This window comes from Cryptotermes secundus, unplaced genomic scaffold (assembly GCF_002891405.2).
Source record: "Cryptotermes secundus unplaced genomic scaffold, Csec_1.0 scaffold214, whole genome shotgun sequence".
Lineage (NCBI taxonomy): Eukaryota > Metazoa > Arthropoda > Insecta > Blattodea > Kalotermitidae > Cryptotermes > Cryptotermes secundus.
The window spans coordinates 363686-387321 of NW_019743149.1; the positions used below are offsets into that span (position 1 = coordinate 363686).

Consider the following 23636-nt stretch of genomic DNA (forward strand, 5'->3'; position numbering starts at 1 on the left):
GCAGCTGTTTCCTTACATAGTGCATGTTATCAGCAGCTATTCTTACTTCTGGACTGTGAAAAATGGTATCACTGGGGTGAGTGGTTGCTTGCAAAGGTGGATGACCCTCGCGTGTTAAACTCGATTCTTTTCATCTTACAGATTTTATGAACTCAGTATACTCCCATGTGGCTGATGGAAAATCCTAATGCAATCCATGAAACACCGATCCACCCCATCAAGATTGAAGTGTGGTGTGTACTGCCATAAGAATGCTTGGTCCCTTTTTCTTTGAAAATGCCCTTAACATGGAGTGCTACATTGACATAATCCATGAATTCCTCAGACACTTATTGAGAATTGCCAAAGCATGGTTCCATCAGGACAGCAAAACATCATAAGAGTACAAGCGACTATGTTTGAACTGTCCCCGTTGTTTGGAGATGGAAATATTTCAAATGGCAGTGGCCCCATGCTCACTGGTTTCTATCACCATCAAATTATTTCCAACATATCCAACATCACTGCTGAGATTGTACCCGTAACATGCATCACTGTGCTCAGTTACATATGCAACACACTGGTGCACACTTTCAGAACTTTTGTAACACGACATACTGTTAACATCTTACTTTGAATAAAGTTCTTAATTAAAAAATCACCATACTGCTCATATGAGTTTCACCTAAATTACCCCAACCCTCCAACACATGATGTTATTAACACTGAGTTCCCATTAAAAAAAAAATACACTGTATTATAAACCTCATAATTATGCAATTTTCTCTGGCTTCCTGTTATTTCAGCCCACTTACATCCAAAAACTTTCCTCAGCACCCTGCTCTCTGATACCCTTAGAGTATGTACAGTATGCGCCAAATATACAGTACTGAAATGAAAAGACAAACAATATTACCTTGTTGTCATCTATGAGTTTATTTCTCCTTAAAAAAACTAACATACACACTATTAGCGTGTTGATTTACCATGGTATGCGTAATGTAAATTTGTGAAGTGTGCACCACCTCGCTGTAGATAATGTTCATATCGTTCACGTATTTTCTCAATCATATCCCAGAACAAAGGTTGCTGCAGACTCCTGCAAAAGGAGATGATTTGCTGCTAGCATAATGCAGGCACAGTTCTTGGTGGATCTTCATAGTTGAACACACTCTCCTTTAATATTCCCCACAAGTAGGCATCAGGTGGTGTAAGATCAGGGGAATGGGACAGGTATGGGAAGTCAGCACCACGTGAAATGATTTGTCCTGGAAAGTTTTCCTGCAGCATGGCTAGAGATTCTCGAGTGGTATGGCTGGTCACCCCATCCCGTTGATACCACTCTCTATTCATGTGAGGGCCCCTTGCATGACAGAGCCTTCTCAAATCCTGAAGAAATGGTCTGATCACCATGTCCCTGTAGCATTCTTCAGTGACAGTAAGAGCATTGCCTTCCTCATCCTCAATGAAATAAGGGCCTAATAGACCGTGTGCTGAGACGGCACACCATATCGTCACACATGCACTATGTAGCAGTTTCTGGATGATAACGTCTTATTAAATCTCTCTTGGAATTGTTCTGTCACCTTTTCAAACTTGGTCCCCCTTCACAACCACTTCCATATCAGCAGAAATAACACTCAACTATGAATACTTTTTCCTCCGTTGACAGACCCATTTCCAACAACTGCACATCACAACTTCCTTTTCACTAATGGGAACATGTGCGGCTGGAGCTATACCCCATTGACAAACACACATGCGCGAGTTTCAGTACTGAATTTTTGGTGCATACTGCACTTCCTTTAATGTGATGGTCCATACAAAACAACTAGGCGAAATTTAGTTCTGTATATTGTGGCATATTTGCACAAATCAAGAACTGCTGAGCCACAGAAACAGCCATTGATAGCGAATGGCTCTGAAACAACACTCATTTCTAGGCAACAGCTTGGTAAATACATTCCTGTGGCAACAAATATGCATGCAATAATAGAGGTACTGTCAGAATGGTGTTTTCTACTTGGTCTGTACAGAGGGATTATATGGAAGACAACCAGGGAGGTTGTGAAGAGTGTATAAGCTGAAGAATCTCCATCGTTAAAAGCCATTACCAGAGAACAGATGGTGAAGACACAGCAGGCTGGAAGAGGCTTAGTGGGTGTTGTGGTGATTTGTGAGTTGTGGAGAACAGCGATGGTGATTTGTGAGTTGTGGAGATCAGTGATGGTGATGGAGTTGTGTGTATAAGTGGTCAATAAATCAAATATCAAATCCAAAACCCCATTTACAGTCATACATACACATGACAATATTTTGGCCCTTACATTTCAAGACAGCAGATGGGAAGAGAAGGGAAAGAGAAGATTCTATCAGAACTAGTAAGATATTGGCTGATCTCCCTTTGGTAGGAGACTTCAGAAGGGGCATATGGCAAAAGTGTATGATAAAGAGACTTAAAGTCAACATCCATTGCAACTTCAGTTTATAATGTAAATAGTCAAGTCATGGTTGACAAAACACAAAAACACAGTAATGACTAGAACAAACAAAATCTCAACATGAATTTTACTGTCTTCTGGAATGTAACACTATGTAGTCTGGTAGATCATTACCAACATTTCATGAGAACAAGCTACCACCATCTTCAGGTTACAAGAACAGATGTCTACCCTGACAAAGGGTACAAGAGTATCCTTCTACTCTGATATGCATTTAAGAGTGCTCTGTGGGATACAAGAGTACACTATTACCCTGGTGAAGGTACAAGAGTATGCTCACACCCTGACAAGGTTGAATAAGGCAGCACATTAAAACAAAATGGTGGTAACAATCTACCAGGCTACATAGCAGCACATCTTAGAAAACAATATTCTTTGTAGTCATTGCCATGGAATCCTCAGATCTCACAAGTCTGGTTATCTCAAGGAAAAGGATTTGGAGACACAAAGAAACCAAATGCTGCAATTCAAAGTCATTTATGTTCAAACAATCTCTTGGCATTTTAAACTTCAGAAAGTAAGTATTTTATCATATGCATTCAGAAATTCACTATACCTACTGAAATGTATATATGACAATAAAAGGACTGGTATACAATACACATTTAATATATAAAACCATTATCTATTCAAAAACTGTACATTTTCAATACTGTTCAGTGTCTGTGTATGAAACAAAATATTCCTTTTAACAAAATTAACCAACCCAGCTTAAAAATCAAACTGCATACAAAATACATTACAAAAAAATCACAATACACTATTTCATCTATGCCATTACCTATTTACACTATTAAGCATGTACAGAATACATATAGTATACTATTTATTGCAAAAAATGAACTAGCATATGTATTCAAAAACAATGCTTGTACTTTCATACTTCAGTATTTCTGCTGGGGAGAACCAATACGTCACACATAAAAATTCCCACGCACTTATCACAGACGTATTAATGTATGTGCTGTGTGTGTTCATAAGTGATGTTACCTCTTTTGTACCAACATATTAACAATTTCTTGCCATAAACATGCCATGACATCATTTATGAACACTCACACAATGTAAAAAAATCACCTATACTTAAAATACTACAGCATAAATGTACAATATTTGTGTAAAATGCGAACAATGGTGAGAATAATATAAGAACAACAATCATACGTATACTTGGAGAGCACCACTGCTACTTTGCGAGTTCCTCAATGCAGAAACATACAGAATACTATGAACACAATTCTGTTCAAGCCACCCAACTGAACTTGAAGGCAACAGTGTAACACAATCCAGATGTCTGTATGCAATTCATATGCGCAGTCAGTAGTTGCTTATTAGCACATAACAGGAAGATTGGGTAGAAGAGTACTACTACCTCAGATGTGATGCTGTATAGACGTTTACCAACATTTCAGAGGAATCTTTATGGTATGCATCCTGTTGTATATCATATAATAGCATTAATAGGGCTGTCTACACAACACTAATATTGGCAAACAAAATGAAATCAATACTAACATACCAACATTTGTTCACTGGGCAAAGATGTTTCCCTACAGGTCATCATCAGGCAAATTTACAAGAATTCAATCTTAGTTCTTGAATTGTTCTTTTCATTACGCATCCATATTATTACAATTTATTAATTTTTATAGCACATACATTTTATTAAATATAATCTAACAAATAGACATAACAGGCGGCTGCGGCCACCTGCTCATGCTGGTTCCTCGCTTGTGGATTTTTCTACCCTGAAGATGGAGGCGATACATTCCTCCAAAATGCCAGTTCACATAAGATCTACATGGCACCACATCCCAGAAGATGGCATTCTTCATGATCTCCACCGTGAAAACCTCAAATCTTACATAATATGGATCCATATTAGAAAAAGCAGTTCAAGAATTAAGACTGAATTCTTGTAAATTCGCCTGATGATGACCCCGTGAAGGTCGAAACATGTAACAAGATATCTTTGCCCAAAATAAGAATGCTGATAGGTTAGTATCGATTTGTTGTTGTTTGTGGGTATTATTCTTGTGTAGATCGCTAATTCAGAGGAAAGTAATGGCCTCCATTTTCAATGCTGATGCAAGCAACAAGCAGCAATGAGACTGTACATTCTCCATTTCAGAATTTTCCTGATCGGTTATTACTCACTTTATGTGTATTTCTTATTGGCCTAAGCTCCATACTATTAGTGAGCTGCATAAGCAAGGAAAAACCAGATTAGGACTCCACTGTAGTTGTAACGGTTTACTAAGTATGTTACAGATCTCATCTTTTGCATGCAACTCATTCATTTCTTTCAATATGCACCTGCTGGGTTCCATTCCAGTTGTGTTTGCTGGTTACTGTCTGTTATTTCCTTCCCTGGCATGATCCCAAGCAACAGGAATAAGGAGTGGTTTCTTCCCCAGTCTCACTCCCTCCTATTTCAAAAGAACCAAGCAGATTCTGCTTTCTGATTGCTTGTTTGCCTTACTCTGCGGCCCTGAACAGGGAGGCAATATGTGCCCACAATACATTAGAGAATTTTACCAAACTACATGGCATTGCATCCCAGAAGCCACTGTCCAGACAACTTCAAATCCTGAGTATGTGGTTCAGAGAGGTGAAGGGAAACAGGAATGGTATGCGGCACAAACAGGTGATGGGAAGCAGGAGTGGTATCTGGTTCAAACAGGGGACAGGAAACAAATGCAGCATATGGTTCAAACAAGGGAAACAGGAGCAGTGAGGTTCAAACAGGGGATAGGAAACAGTAGCAGTGTGATTCAAACAGGGGACAAGAAACAGGAGCAGTGTGATTCAAACAGGGAACAGGAAATAGGAGCAGTATGTGGTTCAAACAGGGGACAAGAATCAAAAGCAACATGTGGTTCAAACAGGACAGGAAACTGGAGCAGTGTGGTTCAAACAGGGAACAGGAAATAGGAGCAGTATGTGGTTCAAATAGGGGACAGGAAACAAAAGCAGCATGTGGATCAAACAAGGGATAGGAAACAAAAGCAGCATGTGGTTCAAGAAAACAAAAGCAGTATATGGTTCAAAGAGGGGATAGAAAACAAAAGCAGCATGTGGTTCAAATAGCTGAGAGGAAACAAGAGAAGTGTGGTTCAAACAGGGGATAGAAAACAAAAGCAGTATATGGTTCAAATAGGGGACAGTAAACAAAAGCAGTATATGGTTCAAATAGGGGAGAGGAAACAAGAGAAGTGTGGTTCAAACAGGGGATAGGAAATAGTAGTGAGACTTAAACAGAGGATAGGAAACTGGAGCAGTGTGGTTCAAACAAGGGACAGGAAACAGGAGCAGTATGTAGTTCAAACAGGGGACAGGGAGCAAAAGCACTATATGGTTCAAACAGGGGATAGGAAATTGTAGTGTGATTTAAACATGGAATAGGAAATAGGAGCAGTGTGGTTCAGAGGACAGAAAGCAGGAGCAGTATGTTGTTCAAACAGGGGACAGGGAAGAAAAGCACCATGTGGTTCAAACAGGTGACAGGTAATGGAAGCAGTGTGTGGTTCAAACAGTGGATAGGGAACAAGAGCTGTATGTACTTCAAAGAGGGACAGATCAAACTGTTTATAAGTTAACAGGATTTTGTGCCACTTGCACAACTGGTCATATCAGTCCAACCACTTTCCATATTTTCTTTTGTCACATACTCTACTCATAAAGCAACCTCCTATCATTCAATGCTATACAGTCTGAAATACTGACAGAGGCATTAAATAAATCAGAAATAAAGTTCATTTTAGTAAATACAAAAGAGACCGTATTTTTTCACATGTACCTGCTACAACTCAAAGAATATGCAATAAGGAGTTAATCCAAAGGAACTGATAATTAGTACTCAATAGATTTGAAAAGTTTTAACTGGGAAGTGTTCCCACACTGTGCATCAAAAAGCATGCAGACTAAATGAACCATGCATCCCATAATTTGGACTTGGAAGTGCAAAAGAGTTCACATCTTACGTCCTGGTTATGAGCAAGAATTATGACTACAGTTACATGTACACACATCCAATATAGAGGAAAGATTGCACACATGAAATAGACAGTTAATATGGCATATCATAAATGGCACACATGTACTCTTCTTTGAAATGGAAACATGGAAAAGGAAAACAATCTACCTTACAATAATTTAAAGCTAATTATATGAGGCATGACATTTTTCTTGTCACTTGACTAAGAGTACCATATTGTCCATTCCATGTGTTTAAACATGCAGTATTTTTCATCTCATAAGAAAATGGAGGGAGTTGATATATTTTTCAAGAGAAAATCACTAAAAAGTTGTGGAAGTACAAATGTCACATGTATTCTCAGCAAAAATTAGTCATTTAAACGAGTCACAATAATTTAAATATCAGAGACGAGGTAAATTACTGCAGCTCTTGCCTTCCATGCGAAAGCAATGAGTATTCTTTAAAAGCATCTTCTCTTCAAGACTAGCATGTCATTACTTCTTGCCAAGTTAAAAGAAATGCTACAACCTATGTAATACTTATCATGAGCAAAATGGGCGGTCAAGTCTCTCGCAATGCATCTATTTACATGCACATTAACAGTACTGACAGAAACAACAACAAAAATTTAGACGGATTTATCTTATCAGTTTTTAAAATGAGCATTGCAAATATTTTAAGGGGAGAAAATCTAGTTATATATTTATATCAATAAAATATGAAATACTTTATAAAGTCTGCTACATCTCTCATTGTGACGTATACACGGTATTATTAGAGCTGAGAGGAACTAGGTAGCTTAATGACCATCCTCTGCCTTGAGGCTGGCATTCATTACGTATACAATGACTACGGCATGACACCGCATCTGGCATTTACCAAGCTGAGCACTGTCACTTTGTTCACATCATGTGTCCACATATAGCACAGTGTTCAGTCCACACTGTGTCATTGTGCGTGCTCTGAGTCCGAACTGGCATTCCCCTCTAACTTGGTGATTTGTGACTGCTCCTCCCCCTCTTCCTCAAACTCTTCTTCCTCCTCATCCTCATCCTGACTGCTGCCCTCACTTTCCTCACTTGACAGCACGGTTGAGCTGATGAGTGATGAGTCTATAGAAACAATGACAAAATACGTGAGAAAAAATGAAAACTGAGACCACAATAGAGCACTGGAAAGGGTGTACTCCATAATGTATCACATAAAAGTATGTGGGGCAATCCAAAAGTTTCCGAAATTTGAATTTTCCGCGCGAATGGTTATGAGTACATCGAAATACTGCTAGGTGTCTCCTCACACATCCTTCTTGAATCAGTGTGGCAAGCGGTGTCGAGTTGAGTGGTTGGGTTTATTGTTGATGAATGTATTTCCATTGTTGTGTTTCCGTGAGTTTGCGGTTTTGCGATGGCTGACCTGAGAGAGCAGCGTGTCTGTATAAAGTTTCATTTCAAACTTGGGAAAACCACTGCAGAAAGGCACCAAATGATGAAGCAAGCTTTTGGTGAAAACAGTTTAGGCCAGACACAAACTTACAACTGGTACAAGCGTTTTAAAAATGGCCGAACATTGACTGATGATGACGATCGTTCGGGACGGCCGTCAACAGGCAAAACACCAGAAAATGTCGCGAAAGTTAGGGATCTGATTCTGCAAGATCGTAGACTGACCATCCAAGACCTCTGTAACACCTTGGGACTAAGTTATGATTCCTAAAAACTCTCTTCCATCAGCTCATGTCCTAAACATAGCATCACTGACCAGATGGTCACAACACTTTTCATCGCCCTATTTCACTAATCACATCATTGCTGCAAAATTTCCTACCACTTCTTCTCTGAGCTATCTGGTCCCTGTGCAAGATACCAACCCCTTGTGGAAACTGCAAACATGGTATTCATGCATCTCTACAACCATCATAAGAAATTAGGGTTAACAAAAGCCTGGTAGGTACCAAAGACAAAAACAGTCTCATGAAATATTTCCCTAACAGGCTCCACCACCACTGGGGAATCAAATCTTTGATATTGTACAACTCCATGTCCAACTACTGTCTGGGGTTTTAATATACAGAGGGGCCAGGTCTCAGGAAGATAAGGACAATGTTCAAAAAATGGCCTGAGGTACACTGCTGTAAAAAAACTGCTTAATATTGGAGGGTACCTCAAAAAAAAAAAACTACCATGTCTTTGTCAAAAACTATTTCATGTCTGTTCCACTTATCCACCATCTCCAACAGCTAAGCACCTACATCACTGGACCTGTTAAGAGGGCTAGAAAACTTTTACACCAGCAATTTCGGGAACAAATTTGCAGTTGGACAAAAAAATGTACTGCAGATCTGATCCCCTTCTTACCTGGTTTCTGCAAGAAAAAATCACAACAAAAATCATGTCTTTCTTCTCTCCAGCCACACCACAGCCCAAGAGGAGGGCACGTGGAAGTCATGGTGGTAATTGACAAATAAAATGAAAAATCATCACATCCTACAAAAAGTTTATGGGCGGCTTCGACTCTTCAGACATGATGCTATACACTTATTTGGATGAAAGGTGGACAGTGCATTAATGGAAAAAGGTAGCTTTGAACATCATGGCCAGGATGGTGTTGAATAGCTACAAGGAAAACTACAGGAGGAGTGGTTGGCACTCAAGGACAGATGATCCTCGGGGATCACGAAAATTCAGAAAACTCCCTGAAAAGAAAGAGTACTAATGCATTGTCTGCAGCACAAAGGAGACAAGGTGGAGAGCCAGAACAGCATGCAACAACGGTCCACATGGAGAATGCTTCCCTAAACACAGGTGCTAGCTACAATAGGTACATACACACTGTTTTACATAATGTGATGTAGTTCCGGACCAGAGAGCTCTTCATGCATAAAACTTGTATCAAAATTTACAGAAAAACATTCTCTTTCTTACATGCTTGGTGACATGAAAAGAAGACAAAAAAGACAATTTTATTTTGTGCCTAAATTATGTAAATTTTAAATTTCTATATTTAAGTCTTTCACTTTTTATTTTTTTAAATTATTTATAGCATTAGCTCTTGTAGGCTATATTTATTTAAATCTGCTTTTTATTAGAATAAAAAAGTGTTTTTATTGTGTCTTTGAAGTGAGATTTGTAAATTGAGTAAAATTTGCCTGAGTGTTTTAGGCCAGGTACTTGGAAAATAGACTGAGTGCAAAATGGTTAAAAACTGATACAACAAGGATGAAATACAGAATACTGACCAGTGTGAGTTGCCCCATTTGACTCAGCCGACAGATTCAGCTGTGGCTGCAGAGATGCTATGTTCTCTGGCCAGAAGCGCTGTGCTGCCTGCTTGCTGTTACCACTGCCAGAATTCTTTGCCTTCTTGCTGCTTGAGCTCTTGCCATGCAGAGTATTGCCTGAGCTGGGCTGGTCAGCAGATGTGGGGTTTGAGGCATCCAACATTGGCTGCAGGATGCGCCGACGAGCATTGATGAACCAATTGTTCACCTGCAGCAATGTCAGGTTTGTTTGCGCAGCAATCTGGCGCTTCTCATCTTCTGTGGGATATGGGTGCTGCAACATGACATGCTACTCAATCAGCTGATATCTTTCAGACCTTGGACACATACTGTGGGTCAGGACAATGGAGAAGAAAGCAAAGGAAGAGAAAGAAAAGACCACAAAAGGGGGAAGAAAAAGATGACAATAAGAAATGGAAAGAAAATAAGAAATGGCAGAAGTAGAGGAGACTAAGAGAATGGAAGAGAGGGACAGGAAGAGAAGAATAAGGTGGCAGAAGGAGCACTAGAAAAGAAGATAAAAGGTTCTCACAGCAATGATTATGAAACGTACTGTCTTGCGGGATGTGATACTGTGGTAGTATGTATTGTATAAGTTTACTGATATTTCAGGGGAATGTAATGCCACCATCTTCAGAGTCAAAGAGTAAGCCAAGTAAGGCAGCAAGCAGAAAGCAGTGTCGCTTACTTAGCTAACTCTTCGACCCTGAAGATGGAGCAAGTAAGGTCGTTTGAAACATCAGTAAACTTCTACCAATTATACTATGTTACATCCCACAAGACATTGCTCTTCAAAATAAGAGAATTATTTTATGTCCACCACTTCACAAGAACACCACATCTGACTGCAACCCATCAATACTAATACTGCAATCTAAATCAATGTTCATGTTGTCCATGACATGGCTATATATGTGAAAGCATGAAAAAGGCATATAAGGTGCAAGATTTACCAATAAACATGCTGAACAACTGGGATCACATGTACATGGTGACCTCGCAGAAACATGAAAGCCAAAGGACTTACCACTAAGTGCTGGAAGAGCCATGATCGCATGACACTTGTGGCATGTTTGGGCAGAACACCACGCTTCTGTTTCTTTTTGTTACTGAGGAAATCATCATCATCATCCACTGATCCAGGGGTTGTGGGGGCTGGCGACAGCTGACCTGCAACCAACACAAACCAAAAAACGGTATACACTAGTACCATAGTGCCACTGTGCTGAGCCAGGAAAACAGTGCACTAGTACCCACAATGACGGTTCACTATAATGCTTATTTTCTCAGTGCTGGATATGTACAGCACTAGCCATTAATGCTTTCCATTCATTTGCCAACATATTAATGACACTGCAAATTTTCTTCCACAGTCAACTGTCAGTAAAGAACTTACATGTACTTTCTCCTTGCATCTGTAGTTACGAGGGGGGACCCAAAAATAACTGGAAACGACCTGTTGTGCGCGCATGCTTTGTAGTTACGAGTTGTGCTGCTAGGTGGTGTTAGCTGGGGGTCTCCCGCGACTGTTAGTGAGCTGGCGTCAGTCTGAGTTAAGTGGTTTGTCTGTGGTGCTCTGTTGTGTGCGTTCCTGTTTCAACCCTTTGGCGATTAGTGAGATGGCCGACCAGAAGGAACAAAGAGTGTGCGTGAAATTTTGCTTTCTGTTAGGGAAAACTGCAGCCGAGACTGTTGGGATGCTTCGGCAAGCCTTTAATGATGATGCTTTGGGGAAATCACAGGTCTACGAGTGGTTTTCCCGTTTCAAATCTGGCAACATGTCAACAGAAGACATGCCACGCCCCGGGCGTCCTTCGACAGGAAGAAATGACGAAAACATTGCCAAAATCAAACGTGAAATTGATGAAGATCGTCGAAAGACCATTGACCAACTTTCTGAGGAAACGAACATCTCATGGAGCACGGTCCAGCGAATTTTAACCGAAGGTTTGCACATGAGACGGGTGTCTGCAAAATTTGTTCCTCGCTTGCTCGGAGATGACCAAAGAGAAAACCGCGTGAATGTTTGCCGCGACTTGAAGAGTGAAGTGCAGTTTTCCCTAACAGAAAGCAAAATTTCACGCACACTCTTTGTTCCTTCTGGTCGGCCATCTCACTAATCGCCAAAGGGTTGAAACAGGAACGCACACAACAGAGCACCACAGACAAACCACTTAACTCAGACTGATGTCAGCTCACTAACAGTCGCGGGAGACCCCCAGCTAACACCACCTAGCAGCAGAACTCGTAACTACAAAGCATGCGCGCGCAACAGGTTGTTTCCGGTTATTTTTGGGTCCCCCTTCGTACATGCTGACCAAATACTGCAATAATCATTTGAGTGCATACAGTCAGGCTTTATCAAGCAACTGCTGCAATATGTGAATTAATTACATTTGTAACTTTCTGTAAAGTTTACTGGAGCCAAATGGGTGAAATGTCATAGACCAGAAGATAGTATGACTGCAAAGGGTTAACAAATCTGAAGTGAGTTAGACTGTATCATTCATTGCTATGTAGCACATGGGTGAAGCTATCAGAAATGGTAAAAGGTAAAGTAAAGGTATCCTGTTACAGGCTGTGGAGGCCCACAGGGTTGTGAGACATCAAGGATCCCACATTTTCTAGACAATCGACTAACAGATGGCAATGAGGTTGTCAGCCTACATGCCAGCCGCCCTTTACCACCCAGGAAGATTCCTGGCATTCATTTATGTTAGAGACTGAGTCGACCCCAGGGCCACAGTGCAGCCAGAAGGATTAGGAAAATTGAAAAATCTACCTCATTGGGACTCAAACTCATGACCTTCCGGCTGGTAGCATAGTGCCTCGACCATGTTACCACATGCCCCCTGCTATCAGAAATGTGCCTAACAAAGTGACCATCCTTACTATGGAACACATCACTTTGAGGGAAGAGTGTACAGTGTACAGAAAGTATCTTCACTGTCATATGAGGACCAGGTGCACAGGTCAGAGCCTGCAACATACAGGTTAGCTCAGGCAGTACAATGACTGAGCTGAGCTGGACAGCTAGAGTCAGATTCCTAGCAATGGCAGAGTTCTTTTTCTTCACCTGTGTTCCTAGGCCAGCGCCGGGAACTACCCAGCTTCCTATCCATTGAAAACGGGTCTCTCTCTCTCTCTCCTCCTCCCTTCCCCTCTCTATTTTCCTGTTTCTTCCACTTTGGAGCACAGGGCATCCATGGAAAGCTTTCACTTCGGTTTCTTAATCCTAAGACAGTCGGTAGGACTCCTTGGATGGGAGATCAGCCCATTGCAAGGCCCCTACCTACACAAACACAGAATATATGCAGACATACATCCATGCCTTGAATGGGATTCGAACCCATGATCCCAGTGTTCAAGCAAGCAAAGACAGTTCATGCCTTAGACAGACGATCTTCACCGTAGAGTAAAGTGCCCGAGGCATGAGGGCCACCACTCTCTTTCATCAGCTGCTGAAATTAAGAATCCATGGAGCTATATCACCATGCCCTCATATCTTAATGGTGTTGTCCTCAACAGCAGAGGTATAGCTTTACCTTAGCCTGCTCTCAACATATGTGAGACCAACATTAAGTCCTACATTAAACAACAGGTAAAATTATATTTATGTTAAGATTTTCATGGCCTATATCAAGTATGTAATTCCATCTTCCAGGGTCTAGCCACATTGTGTGTTGAAGCTGCTCCAATGTTCTCGCACACACTGCAGTCACCATGTTCGTGGTGAATAAGCCAGGAGGAGGATGTCTCCTGACATATAGGTCACACGAACGTGACATGCTGTGTTCGCCGTAAACAACAGACATGCAACAATGAATATCTCATCCTCCTACTCTTTCAGCAGTCAAAAAGCACACTACACTTCACTGTTCTTTACCTGCCTCCATTACTGATGTTGGATGACCACACGTAGCAGTAACCTTACTTCCAGCACAATAAACAAACGACTAGTGTGCAAGGGCACGTTGTCACTGTGCTTTCCCAAGTCCCCAACAGATGTTTGTACTGTAAGCAAATTCCAGTGTTACCAACTTGGGCGCCGTGTGAGTTATGCATGGTGACCCGTTTTCATTTGACTGTCCCTTATACAGGGTGGGGCACAGAAACTTCCTTTTTGTGAAGACGCACTGTGAAGGGAGGGGAGGTCGCAGAAAAGTGGGGATAGGCTTGGTGAATGCAGCAGCTGCAGAAGTTTCTGTCTAATACCCTTCAGTAGGAAACATGAGGTGGACAAATGAGCAGCGTACATTTGCTGTCGAATCCTATTTTTCGAACAACCATTCCTACGTGACAGTGTAGCGTGAGTTCCATACTCGCTTCGGAATTAAGCCCAGAGGTCCGGTTACCGACCAGAAATCGATTGTTTTGTGGGCAGAGAATTTTAGGACAACCAGGAGTGTGGTGAAAAAATCATCAGGATGATAACGGGCCGTTACGATGCCAGAAAATGTGGAGGCAGTTCAACAGTCGATTTTGAGATCTCCAAGATGCTCCGTTCGCAAACATGCAGTCACACTAGACATATCCAATCGCTCAATATGCCAAATTCTTCACGAACATCTTCATTTCCATCCTTATAAGATGGCTGTTGTGCAAGAATTATCACCATGTGATTTCCAGAACTGAATAACGGCGTGCGAAATGTTATTGGAAACTTTACCCCTTGATTCACTCGTTTTCTTTAGTGATGAGGCACATTATCACCTATCCGGATATGTCAACAAGCAGAATATGCGCTATTGGAGTGGTAACAATCCCAGAGACCTCCATGAGAGGCCACTTCACAGTGATAAGGTGACAGTATGGTGTGCGTTGTCGAGAGTTGGAGTTATTGGCCCTTATTTTTTTGAAGAAGACAATCATGCAGTTACTGTCAATTCACAGTGGTATGTGGACATGATTAAAAACTTTTTCGAACCAGCTCTTGAAGAAATGCATCCAGGAAATGTCTGGTTCCAACAGGATGGTGCCACGGCCCACACAGCCCGAGCTTCGATGACAGTTTTGAGGGCAAAGTTCCCTGGATGGCTCACCTCGCTTCGATGTGACATCCCGTGGGCAGCGCACTCACCTGATCTAATGCCCTGTGATTTTTTATGGGATACCTCAAGGCAGAGGTTTTTAAACATCGCTCCACAAACCTGCTTCAGTTGAAGAATGTTATTCAGCAGAAGTAGCCCTAATTCCGGTGAAACACTTCATGTGGGGACCTTCTTCCCATGGAAAGAAAACCTTTTCTTCAAAGAGTTTCAGAAATGACATATTACACTCAGGTTTCTGCACTCTGTTCAATATTCCAAACAGAACATAATTCGGAAAATGGACCTGTTTCCTTCCTCAGGTGAAAAGGTGGGGGAGGCAACTACTTGGTTGGGTCAGTCAGAAAGCACTAATCTCTGTGTGTTTGTTCAGTTTGTCCAATATTTTGTCTGCACAAATAATTTGGCTGCTGTTGATAACAGGCAGATGCCTCTATACTTGAGTACATTTACATTTGCCTCACTTTTATGTGCACTGATTATCAGCCCCGGTTTCACAACTTTTGGTGTCCTAACTTTCTGCACACTGTTTAATAAGGTTATTTTACCTACACGTTATATCAAATCTTGTATCAAACTTTGCTGGACTAGGTAATTAGTCCTGAAACACTAACTGAGCTGTCCTTCATCCAGTCTATTACTGTCTGTCCATGAAAAAATGAACACACACATATATACTGTCACATGTTGCCTATGCAGTGCAACAGATAACTTCACGTGGGTCTCAGATTTAGCAAATATTTATTGAACACTCACTTTTACACACTCAAGTACAATTAGTATCGCTTTCACTGCTTCTGAGATTCCACTCACTCTATCCAACAAATTCGGCAAATGCTAGACCTTGACTATGCTTGACAGCGACTACCTTCCAACTCTGTCTACAAACCTTGGCTTCTGTGGCAGCCATATTTCAACTTTACTCACTGACAGCTATCTTCCAACTCTCTTTCACATGGGTCTATCCAGCTCTGGAAAATCTGGTATGTTCAGCCCCCTTATATAGGCATTGTTCAGACTGCTTAGCGAACACCGTCTTCAACAGTTCAGTTTTCCTGCTGCGACACAACAAACCCTCTGTTGTCCATCTCCAGCGAAACTCATTTGTTGTTTCGGAAATCTCTACGCAACAGTCTGTTGGTATTCGATTTGTCACTGTGGGAACTCAAAAGATTTCCATGTATTCATTGTCGTGGAAGTATGTGTTCCCATTCTAGCAGTTGCGCAGCGATGAACATACTGTAACACGCACACGCATGTGCACACACACACACACAACTGTACTGAACACTTGTCGAACATAAACACTTTCATCATCATCATTGTCATTGTCATCACTACCATCCTTCCCTGAAACCCATTACATAGCATGTATTGAGAATGTGGTGTGCCAGTTACATAATAAAACTCCTACATAAACCCAATACAAAGTCAATGTTTTCACTTCTGTTCTTTCATGGGAGTCTTCCTATGTGACAAAGTGGGTTGATGGGTGAAATATTTCACACACACATACTCTGTAACACAATCACATATTCAACAAGCCTCTAATGTAATGGCATCTGCACGAGGGAGGATGATGTGTAGCACTAAAATACGAGGTCTGACAATAAAGTTTGCAAACTAGCCACCATGTGCTTGACATGGCAGCAGTGAACAGAAACCTCAGTACGGTTTGATGATGTTGGCATATCAGCATTTCACAACTGTGTTGTTGCTGATCTATGGCAGTCTCTTTCTGAGAGGCATCTATTATTGTCTGAGTGAGTTTTGGTGTGCCATCACAAGAATGTTGGAATGAACATTAAATTTCCTGTTAAACTTGGCAAGAATGGAAGCGAAATCAGAGAGATGTTAGTGCAAGTTTGCGGGGATAATGCCATGAAGAAAACAGCAGTTTACAAGTGGGTGACACGTTTTTCTGAGGGAAGAGAAAGTGTCACTGACAAAGAGAGATCAGGACGGCCAGGAACGAGCAGAACTGAAGAAAACATTGCAAAAGTTCATCAAATTGTGCAAGAAAATCATCAGCTGACCGTCAGGAGCATAGTAGAGCAAGAGATCGCTGACAGAGAAAGAGTTAGGGAAATTTTAACTGAAGATCTTGACATTTGGAAGGTATGTGCAAAAATGGTCCCAAAAAGGACCTGTTCACATAGCACTGTCTGTGAGGGACTTTTTAGCTAGTAAACAAATAACTGTGCTGGAACACCCTCCCTATTCATCAGATCCAGCCCCCAATGGTTTTTTTCTGTTCCCAAAGATAAAGAAGATATTGAAAGAAAGATATTTCCATGACAACAGGATTAATATGACGGCAGCTCTGAAGGTCTTTCCACAAAACCAGTTCCCAAATGGTTTTGAAGGTGGACTAGGCGCTGGCATCAGTGTATAGCTTCCCAAGGGAAGTACTTTGAAGGTGACCACAGTGATATTCATCAATGATGCATGTAGCACTTCTACTGCAATGAGTTTGCGAACTTTATTGTCAGACCATGTACAGCAGCTGGACACACACGCACTGCAAATTTGTTTTTGAGTAACTATATAAAAACGGTAAATTTTCTTTGAAATCTTTGCTTATTGGTTGAGAATTCCACATGCTCAGATACTGGATAACTGGGAATTTACTGTATTAACTCCATGGAACAGAGTCCTTCCTGAGAAGCTCATAGTTGCTCAAGCAGTCAAGATATTTCCAGCATTTTATGCAATCTGAAGGTTCATTAAAATATCATAAGATACTGCAAATGAACCTTATCCTGAGCCATAAAAAACCCATCCACATCATTTTAATGTTAGTCTCCCTTCCACGCTGAGGTCTTCAAGTGGTTTCTCTCCTTTAGGTTTTCTGACAAAAACTTATTCTCCACCCTGTGTGCCATTCTCCTTCATTTGATCACAAACAATATTTGGCAAGGAGTACAACAATATTTTCCAGCCCTACACCAAATTAGCAGGATTCATCCTTCTGTGGCCTTTGTAAACAAGAACATTCCTCCAGTCTACAGGATATTTTTAACTGTGTACAATATCCTACCAAAGCTCACAGTTTCAACACATTCCTTCCATTTCTTTTGAGGTGTTACACAAAAACTGATTTTAGCAAATTCTTTAACTGTCATTTTATTTTATGGCTGTACAACATATAATCTGCTGTGCACCACAAAGAAGATGTCTGAGACCTAACCAATCTTCCCTCATCAGCCCTCCTGTGGTGCACTCTGTGCTGCTCTGTGATAACAGTCCAGCAAGTCCTGTTACCATGGGTAGGAATGTGTTTATTTCAGTATCTTGCATTTTTCACTAAGAAATCAAATAAAACGTGGCCAGAAGTGAACTAACAATGCTTACAGCAACAGAGTATCACTACTTCATTAATGTATTAGCTGGTATAAACTGTGATATCGATAAGAAAAACAACCATTCCCTGTGCAATGAATGGCATATTGCTAGTAAGATGGAATATGGCTCAGAACTGCTGCTCTTGTTACAATGTACTTATGTTATCAGCATCACAACAAAGAGCAGTATAACCCACTGGTAATGTGTGAATCATCCAGAAGAAATCGTACAGCTGCACTGAGAAGATGAAAATATTTCTGTATAGAGGGCGATATGTCTAGAACTTGCTATGTATGTATCAATGTATGTTACTATATATATTTTTTTGTGGCAAAACAATCACAATCATCATCATCATCATCATCATTATTATTAAAAGAAGAGAATATGTAAGAGCAGAGACAGTCTTATGACTTATATATTTAACCTGTCAGATATGGCAGTCTAGACAAAGCACTGGGAAATGACAAACTTCAGATAAGGGGGCAAAGGGGTTAAGACCAACTGAAACAATGTTATGCTGAATGTATGAATAAGCTGGTGATCAGACTAATATAATGTATCAACTGAGAAGGAATTTTCATACTCTTAACCCCTGCTCTTATATGATACATAAAAATTCAGTTTGTACCTCACAGGTAACACAATATGTCTCCAATACAAAGACCAAAAGGTTAATGCTGTTTATTGTGAGAACCACAAGAAATACACAAATGCACTGTGGAGGCAAAATGCAGAATTTCAGTATGTTAAAGTGGGTGGCTTTAAAGAATTACATGAACACAAAACAATTTTTCAGTTTTCATCTGTAGTTAAGAATATGGCCAACATCTGATCCTCATGTTGCCTGTCACATGAACTGCTGTGAAGTGGTTAGTACTCACTGTGCAAGAGGCTGCTGTCACTGGGCGGAGGACAAGGGTTGGCTCCAATCTGAGAGAGAGGTGTGCTCCCATGCACGATACCTGGAGAGGGTGCCTGCGCAGGGAGATGGACAGGTGCTGCCAACAGCCCCTGGGCAGTCTGCACCATCTGGTATGCAATCTGGCTGCTGGAGGGGGGCACAACTTGAGGTTGTGTTGACATTAGCAGAGCTCCCCCCCCTCCCCCTCCCTGGTGGTGTGAAGGTGGAACACCGCCTGCAGAGGACACCACCTGTCAAACATGTTACGGCACCCGCTAGAACCATCTGGTTCAAACCGTCAAGTAAGTCACGGAGGTAGAACCATCTGGTTCAAACCTACAGCTAGTATCTCTACACATCATCAGCCTTTTCAGTGTAGAGACCGTCCAAGAACTTGTGGCAGATGTCTGTGCAACAGTTTGCTTGAAAAAGGAAGGAGACTTGATTACCCACAGCAGCACATGAAGAGGGAGCAATGTCCTTGCATCTGTTCCTTCTCTCCCTCTTTAGGAAACATGACACAAAAATCTGCTGGGTACCATTTAGTGATATACGTGGTGTGTTCAAAAAGTTCCCAAAATCTGTCTACAAATCAGCAGTGCATCGGTCATGTTAGATGTTGTTTGAGTGACCTTGCAATCTGACTGTTGGCTATGCAAGCCATTTTGTTCCAAGTAAATAAGATGTTTCATCTAGCTTTTACAACTGGTTTTGTGACTGAGTGTGTTGTCTTGTCATGTTGAGTATGGAGTCAGTAAAGGAGCAAAGAATTTGTGTTAAAGGGTATTTTAAAGTATGGAAGACAGATGCAGAAGCCGACATCATGTTGCATGAAGCTTATGGCAAAGATATCTTCAGTCAAATGATGACCTATGAATGGTTTGCACATTTTACAAATGGAAGAATTTCAATGAATGAATGATGATGATGATGATGATGATGATGATGATGATGATGAGTGAACTTCAACTTCAAGATCTCGACCTCTGATTGCCCAGGTGAAAAGCATTACCATGGAAATCGTCGATTGACTGAGAAATTCCAAATTTGTTTGGAATATACATGGGTTCATGTCATATTGTTTTAATAACAGATTTAGGAATGCACTGGTCTCAGCAAAATTTATGCCAAAACTCTTGACTGATGATCAGGAACTGCAACAAATTACCATCTGTGAAAACCTCCCCCAAATGTCATTACCAGTGACAAGACATCAGTTTGCAGTTATGCTGAAACCAAACAACAAGCCACACATTGGAGGAGTCCTGCCTCGCCTCGCCTCGCCTCGCCTCACCCCAAGAAACAGCAACAGGTGCACTCGCAAGTGAAAGATATGATGCTTGTTGTCTTTTTTTGATCATAGAGGCACTGTGCATTAAGAATTCACTCCTGAAAGTCAGACAACTGATCAAGATTTTTATCTGGCTGTTCTCAGACATCTGCAGGATGCAGTATGAAGAAAGTGACCTGAAATGTGGACTGCAGGAAGCTGGTTCCTCCATTATGATAATGCGCCTGCTCACACACCGCTGTCAATTAGAAAATTCTTGGCAAAACATTTAAATCCTATCATTCCACGACCACTCTATTTGCCTAACCTCTCCCCTACCAACTTCTGTTTGCTAAACATAAAATTACCCTTAAAGGAAAAAAATTTCAAATGGTGGAAGACATCATCACAAATGCATCAAATGGCTTGAAGACAATACCATTAATATCCTTGAAGAGTTCTTCCAAAGTGTAAAAGGCAATGGGAGAGGTACATTGCTGCACAAGGGGACTGCTTTGAAGGGGATAATATTCAATATGCTCCAAGCAGAGAAATATATTATTCACAGACAAATTTCTGGAACTTTTTGAACAACCCTAATGTTGAGAAAGAGGGAAGTAACATTGTGACCTACTGCAGAATACAGTAATGAGTAAGTATATATACTCGTACATATAAAATATTTACAGATGAATGGATAAATGTTTTTCAGCTGCATTGCTGTCCCTGACTCAGCATAAATTGTAGTGTGGATCACAACTGACCTGACACCCCTACAGCAATGCTTTTTGAACAAGTTCATTTCCAAATATTGAAACACATTCTGCACATCAGCTGTAGGTTCTTGACATTGCTCCACCCTGAACAGCAAGCATAAAACATATTTCAAATGTTGCAATACTATCCATTATCTAGATTTAAACCCCGTTTCTACTTCTATAACATTCCCCTTGTTCCCTCTGACTTGTGACATCGTCATTCTGGGCAGGAACATATCATGCCACCCTGTGGAACTACGTGTTTTAAATATTTACATAAAGTAAAACACAACCCAAGCATCAATTAAAAAATCTACACTTATGTTCAATGAACTATAGAATATCCACAATAACTGACAGAGAAGTAGCATGGATAATTAAAAATAACAGATAACCCAAATGTTGTGTTTAAAAAGCTATTCCTGCAACAGGCCATGGAGGCCCACAGGGTTGTGAGATGTCGAGGTTCCTACATTTTCTAGATAATCAGCTCACAAATAGTGTTGAAGATGTCATCCTTATGTGTTGGCCGTCCTTTAACATCAAGGATCTTCCTGGTACTACTTTCTGTTAAGAGGCTGAGTTGACTCCAAGGCCATAATGTGCCTGGAAGGATTAGGTCAACTGAAAAATCTAATGACCTAATTGGGATTTGAACCTGCAACCTTCAAGTGTGTACCAACACAAAACAAACCCCTGCCCCAAATGGTTATCTCAAAAACATGGACGATTTTACATTCTTATACTTGGAAAATACTAAGCATGAGTCAGTTTTCTTATATTACTGATAGTAAGCTGCAGATAATGTTTTCATGATGGGTAATGCAAATGTTTCAGTGTTCTGTCTCTTTCAGTTCAAGGTGAAGGAAGTGTGTTGAATTTCAGCTGTAACTCATGCAGCAAACATTGCAGACTAAGTAGGCGATATCTGGCTTCATGCAAGTGGCAGCATACCAGTTCTCCCAAACCCAAGAGAGCGCAGAGGAGCCGTTCGGCAGAAAAAGTGATGGCAACGTTCTTCTGGGACTGGCTGGGGGTTATTCATGTAAACTTTCTAACAGATGCCAGAACAGTCAGTCAATGCAGCTTATTACTCAGACCTCCTGGCAACAGATGTGAAGGAAATGATCCGATCCAAGCAGAAGACAGGTGGAAAGCGGGTAGCCTTCCTTCAAGACAATGCATGAGCCCATACAGCCAAAACAACAATGGAAACCCCTCCAGAAATTGAAATGGAACCTTCTGACACATCCGCCGTACAGTACCGATTTGGCCCCAAGTGATTTCTACCTGTTCAGAAGGCTCAAATCGGACTTGCAAGGCATGCGGTTTGTGGACAACAACGCCGTCATCCAGACTGTTTAGGAGTGGATACGCTGCCAACCACAAGCCTTTTTTGAAAAGGGTATCAGGATGCTTCCAGAACGTTGGAAAAAATGTGTTGACTCTGGAGGGGAGTACGTTGAAGACTTACATGTGCAAGTAAGTGTTTGGCAATTATGGTTTTTAAAAAAAAAATCAGTCCCGGTCATATTTGAACCACCTTGTATATATATGTATAGAATGTCTCCCAGTGAAATTCTGTGTTTCTTGTTTCACAACTAAAGTACTGTAACCTGTTGAGCTAGCTCTCCTATGAGTGAAGTACAAATCATGAGCATTATGTCCACATTAGTGGAATGCCAATTCAAATTTCAATGGGAAAATGTTACAATTCCCACGTCTAGCTATGGTTTCCTCAGAAAACATTTCAACCAATCCCCTCTTATATATTACAGCCCTTGAGGGCCACTTGTACATCATGAGCCCATGGGACAGTTCAGTCAGTATAGCGACTAAGCTATTGGGCTGAATGACCAATGAGTTGGGGTTTGATTCCTGGTAGGGGCAAGAGTTTTTGTCTTCTCCACAACATCCAGACCAACTCTGGGGCCCACCCAGCCTCCTATACAAGGGGTACCATGGGCTGTTTCCCTGGAGGTAAAGCAGAAGGGATGCAAAGCTAACCACTCATTTCCATCTAGTTCCGAGATTAAGAATATTGGAGCTATACTTCCATTCCCCCATATACCTTCATGGCATGGCGCTTTAAGTAATTCAGCCCAGGGATAACTTTACCTTTACTGGATATACACTCTACAAACATTCTGGAAAGACAGCTTGACACAAGAAGAATAAGCAATGCAACAGCAGCAAGAGTAGTAGTCTGAAGGAACATTTTCCAGTGAAGGTCACCCCTGCAACACCAACTGAAATGCTGACATTTATTGTTGCCATCTTCTGTCCCACTCTAACTTCTAGTTCTAGTTTTGCACTTGGTTTTCATGGAGACAAAAAATAACAAATGAACACATTGTAACATGCAGACCCATTGCCACGTTAAAAGCGGTATTAACAGGTGACAGGGAACAGCTATGTGGACACCTTGTTAGCCCAGCAATGAGAGAATACACAATAATGGAAGAGATGTTTTCTGTGCGATCCATGTCAGTGTAATATGGAAAGGACTAGTAGTTCAGTTGAGACAGTTTATAGAGTTACAGCTGTGAGAAGCAAGAAGTGAGAAGAGGTAGCT

The 23636-nt window shown here is 41.1% G+C and overlaps 1 protein-coding gene across 7 annotated transcripts in view; it reads right to left on the bottom strand.

The window, feature by feature from the left end:
• Positions 1–5653: 5653 nt before the first annotated feature.
• Positions 5654–23636, bottom strand: part of LOC111873792 (homeobox protein PKNOX2) — a 46762-nt gene continuing 28779 nt past the window's right edge. For all 7 annotated transcript variants that reach the window (XM_023868769.2, XM_023868767.2, XM_023868766.2 and 4 more), the window contains 4 exons: positions 19014–19284; positions 10764–10906; positions 9695–10010; positions 5654–7571 (listed from right to left, as the gene is read on the bottom strand). In XM_023868769.2, coding sequence (XP_023724537.1) covers positions 7408–7571; positions 9695–10010; positions 10764–10906; positions 19014–19284 — 894 coding nt within the window. In that variant the 3' untranslated portion in view covers positions 5654–7407. The remainder of the gene's footprint in view (positions 7572–9694; positions 10011–10763; positions 10907–19013; positions 19285–23636) is intronic.